Source organism: Protomyctophum parallelum (genome assembly GCF_964188405.1).
Source record: "Protomyctophum parallelum genome assembly, chromosome: 15".
Taxonomy (NCBI): domain Eukaryota; kingdom Metazoa; phylum Chordata; class Actinopteri; order Myctophiformes; family Myctophidae; genus Protomyctophum; species Protomyctophum parallelum.
In genome coordinates, this window is record NC_139710.1 from 51,090,994 (window position 1) to 51,095,993 (window position 5,000).

At 43.3% G+C, this 5,000-nt stretch overlaps 1 protein-coding gene across 2 annotated transcripts in view; it reads right to left on the reverse strand.

Moving 5' to 3' along the window:
• slc18a1 (solute carrier family 18 member A1) overlaps window positions 1-5,000 on the reverse strand; it is a 42,199-nt gene that overhangs the window by 23,260 nt on the left and 13,939 nt on the right. For both annotated transcript variants that reach the window (XM_083784784.1, XM_083784785.1), the window contains 2 exons: window positions 3,586-3,678; window positions 2,921-3,010 (listed from right to left, as the gene is read on the reverse strand). In XM_083784784.1, coding sequence (XP_083640910.1) covers window positions 2,921-3,010; window positions 3,586-3,678 — 183 coding nt within the window. The remainder of the gene's footprint in view (window positions 1-2,920; window positions 3,011-3,585; window positions 3,679-5,000) is intronic.

The following is a 5,000-nucleotide window of genomic DNA, read 5'->3' on the forward strand; positions in this document are numbered from 1 at the left end:
TTATGGTTTTGGGTACAGCTGACACAGGCCTGGTATTTATGGTTTTGGGTACAGCTGACACAGGCCTCGTAGGCTATTTATGGTTTTGGGTACAGCTGACACAGGCCTGGTATTTATGGTTTTGGGTACAGCTGACACAGGCCTCGTAGGCTATTTATGGTTTTGGGTACAGCTGACACAGGCCTGGTATTTATGGTTTTGGGTACAGCTGACACAGGCCTCGTAGGCTATTTATGGTTTTGGGTACAGCTGACACAGGCCTCGTAGGCTATTTATGGTTTTGGGTACAGCTGACACAGGCCTCGTAGGCTATTTATGGTTTTGGGTACAGCTGACACAGGCCTGGTATTTATGGTTTTGGGTGCAGCTGACACAGGCCTCGTAGGCTATTTATGGTTTTGGGTACAGCTGACACAGGCCTGGTATTTATGGTTTTGGGTACAGCTGACACAGGCCTCGTAGGCTATTTATGGTTTTGGGTACAGCTGACACAGGCCTCGTAGGCTATTTATGGTTTTGGGTACAGCTGACACAGGCCTCGTAGGCTATTTATGGTTTTGGGTACAGCTGACACAGGCCTGGTATTTATGGTTTTGGGTACAGCTGACACAGGCCTCGTAGGCTATTTATGGTTTTGGGTACAGCTGACACAGGCCTCGTAGGCTATTTATGGTTTTGGGTACAGCTGACACAGGCCTCGTAGGCTATTTATGGTTTTGGGTACAGCAGACACAGGCCTCGTAGGCTATTTATGGTTTTGGGTACAGCTGACACAGGCCTCGTAGGCTATTTATGGTTTTGGGTACAGCTTAGTCGTGTGACACAAGCCCCATCATTGTACCTAGCTTTGCTCACAGCTCTCCCTAGAGAACTCTACTTTATGAACACCAACCTGATCAAGTGTTTAATGTACACTTCCCCCATGACCTCAAAATATGAATTCTATTTCAAAATGTAAAACTCTGTTCGCCTCAACAAATCCTGAATTCCTTGACACAAGCTAGCGGTCAGACAATAACAATCTAACAAGTTTGTCAACGGGCAATCTGAGAACCCATCGTCAAAAAATAAAGGAAAGACAGCGCAGCCCTCTTTTCCTTTGAATTTGACGAGTCAACGGTCTGTCTCGAGGGACTAGTCAACAGGTGACACACTTCCGAGTCTTTCCTGTCTGTCTGCTAAGCAGGACTGTACAAACACATAATAGAAATGAGGGCTGATTTCAGCCTTTTGCGGGTGTTTAGAACAGACATGACAGACAGAGGTCCAACTCATGAACAATATCACAGCTTCAAACTATAAAGACTTTTTTTTCTCAGGTTGCAATGTGACACATCTCACACCTCTGCATGTTAATCTGAGACAATGTGACACATCTCACACCTCTGCATGTTAATCTGAGACAATGTGACACATCTCACACCTCTGCATGTTAATCTGAGACAATGTGACACATCTCACACCTCTGCATGTTAATCTGAGATGTGACACATCTCACACCTCTGCATGTTAATCTGAGACAATGTGACACATCTCACACCTCTGCATGTTAATCTGAGACAATGTGACACATCTCACACCTCTGCATGTTAATCTGAGACAATGTGACACATCTCACACCTCTGCATGTTAATCTGAGATGTGACACATCTCACACCTCTGCATGTTAATCTGAGACAATGTGACACATCTCACACCTCTGCATGTTAATCTGAGACAATGTGACACATCTCACACCTCTGCATGTTAATCTGAGACAATGTGACACATCTCACACCTCTGCATGTTAATCTGAGACAATGTGACACATCTCACACCTCTGCATGTTAATCTGAGACAATGTGACACATCTCACACCTCTGCATGTTAATCTGAGACAATGTGACACATCTCACACCTCTGCATGTTAATCTGAGACAATGTGACACATCTCACACCTCTGCATGTTAATCTGAGACAATGTGACACATCTCACACCTCTGCATGTTAATCTGAGACAATGTGACACATCTCACACCTCTGCATGTTAATCTGAGACAATGTGACACATCTCACACCTCTGCATGTTAATCTGAGACAATGTGACACATCTCACACCTCTGCATGTTAATCTGAGATGTGACACATCTCACACCTCTGCATGTTAATCTGAGATGTGACACATCTCACACCTCTGCATGTTAATCTGAGACAATGTGACACATCTCACACCTCTGCATGTTAATCTGAGACAATGTGACACATCTCACACCTCTGCATGTTAATCTGAGATGTGACACATCTCACACCTCTGCATGTTAATCTGAGACAATGTGACACATCTCACACCTCTGCATGTTAATCTGAGACAATGTGACACATCTCACACCTCTGCATGTTAATCTGAGACAATGTGACACATCTCACACCTCTGTGTGTTAATCTGAGACAATGTGACACATCTCACACCTCTGCATGTTAATCTGAGACAATGTGACACATCTCACACCTCTGCATGTTAATCTGAGATGTGACACATCTCACACCTCTGCATGTTAATCTGAGACAATGTGACACATCTCACACCTCTGCATGTTAATCTGAGACAATGTGACACATCTCACACCTCTGCATGTTAATCTGAGACAATGTGACACATCTCACACCTCTGCATGTTAATCTGAGACAATGTGACACATCTCACACCTCTGCATGTTAATCTGAGACAATGTGACACATCTCACACCTCTGTGTGTTAATCTGAGACAATGTGACACATCTCACACCTCTGTGTGTTAATCTGAGACAATGTGACACATCTCACACCTCTGCATGTTAATCTGAGACAATGTGACACATCTCACACCTCTGCATGTTAATCTGAGACAATGTGACACATCTCACACCTCTGCATGTTAATCTGAGATTAGTTGATGCTTACCTCCGTCCAACAAGGCCAAGAAAGCGAGGATGAGGAAGGGAGCTCTCTTCCCCACAAATTCATACATCACACTGCCGAACGGAGCACCAACTACAGCACACACACACACACACACACACACACACACACACACACACACACACACACACACACACACACACACACACACACACACACACACACAGATAAATACCTTTGAGAATTATCAAGATAGCATACAATCAATCCATCTCATTGATGTTGTTGATTGATTGATTTTCATCATGTGCTTGTACCTGCACAGTATATCCTAATTAACCCATTTACAGGGTAATATCAGCAGCACCAGAAAGCAGGAAAGTAGCAATAAAAGCACAACTTACTTTAAATAGATTTCTTTCTGTAGTTACAGTAAAGCATCTGTACAAACACAGACACAGGATTGCTGGCTTGACCAATAAACAAAAAGCGTCTTTCATCTGTGACAGACAGGCACGCGTGTTGTAGATATCATGAAATGTCAATCTCTGTAGCATTTTAATCTATTGTCATTGTAATATATTTTGGGGACACAAATAACTTGAAATAAGACATTAAAATGTGTGTGTGTGTGTGTGTGTGTGTGTGTGTGTGTGTGTGTGTGTGTGTGTGTGTGTGTGTGTGTGGGGGGGGAGGGGGGGTCTTACTGAGGACTCCCATAGCCAAGCCTCCCAGAGCGATTCCCATGGCAACACCTCTCTCCTCATCATCTGTATAAACGCTGGCTAACATGCCCAGACCTACACGCACGTGCACACACACACACACACACACACACACACACACACACACACACACACACACACACACACACACACACACACACACACACAAGAACAAATTAACAGCTTAACAATGTTTTTCATTCAGCAGCTCTCTGACATCCATAATTTGGAGATAGATATGACATGATGTTACTTATCTATACTGTACATTACATCATGATGTTATTTATCTATACTGTACATTACATCATGATGTTATTTATCTATACTGTACATTACATCATGATGTTACTTATCTATATACTGTACATTACATCGTCTCTGTCGGGTTGAGACCTCTATATGTCCAAAACTGTTACCTTTCAGGATTCAAATGCAAAAACAAAGCAAAGGTAGCAGATCTACAAGCTCAAAAGGTGTCACTGCATGCCACGTTCTGAGCTTGTGGATCTGCTATACCTTGTGTGTGATGCTGTGGCCTGAAATATGATCAAGTAGGGCGTTAATTTACGCAGAAAACACAAAAAGTTAAAATACGGAGATACCGGGGTTTCTGCCCGACAGCTAGTGTTGAATAGTCAAAGTTAAATATCTAAAGTCTTCGTTCAAAATATACAACCGCATTCTGATCCACTCTGGTGCGTCGTCCATATAAACTGTTCAATAAATTAATCAGACCAGTGTGTGTCCAGTGGAAACCTCGTGTGAATCTGATCTCAGGTCAGAATGGGTTAAAAAAAACAAGGAGAGTCACACTCAGAAATAAGTCTTCTTTATAGAGAGTCACAATACAATTGGTAGCCATATCGGCCATAAAAAAAAAATGGTATCGAATCTCAAAATAATCCTGATTATTTTCATCAATATTGATGACGCAATGCCAATGTCTTTGTACTCACAGAGCAGCCAATCTGCCTGTCTCTGCCTCTTTAACCCATTCTGACCTGAGATCAGATTCATACGAGGTTTCCGCCGGACGCCGGATATGAGCTTGTAGATCTGCTATTTTTAAATAGCTAAAGCATAACATGATGCTGACACCAAAATGGGTGCCCGGTCAGAATGGGTTAAGAGCATCAGCTGGTGGGTAGTGGGGAGAGGGGAGATCAGACATCGGCCATAATTTCAATATTGTGCATCTCTACTTAGTAGGTAGTTGGGAGATCAGACATCGGGTGTGCAGTACTTTAGTTCAGACTAGTCATTGGTCTGACAAACGACAACCTACCTCAAATCCTAACCTAACCACAACCACAAGCACGGGAGCAGCGCGCATGGGAGCAGCGCATGGGAGCAGCGCGCATGTCGGACTAATGCTCCTTCGGAACTATGTGTGG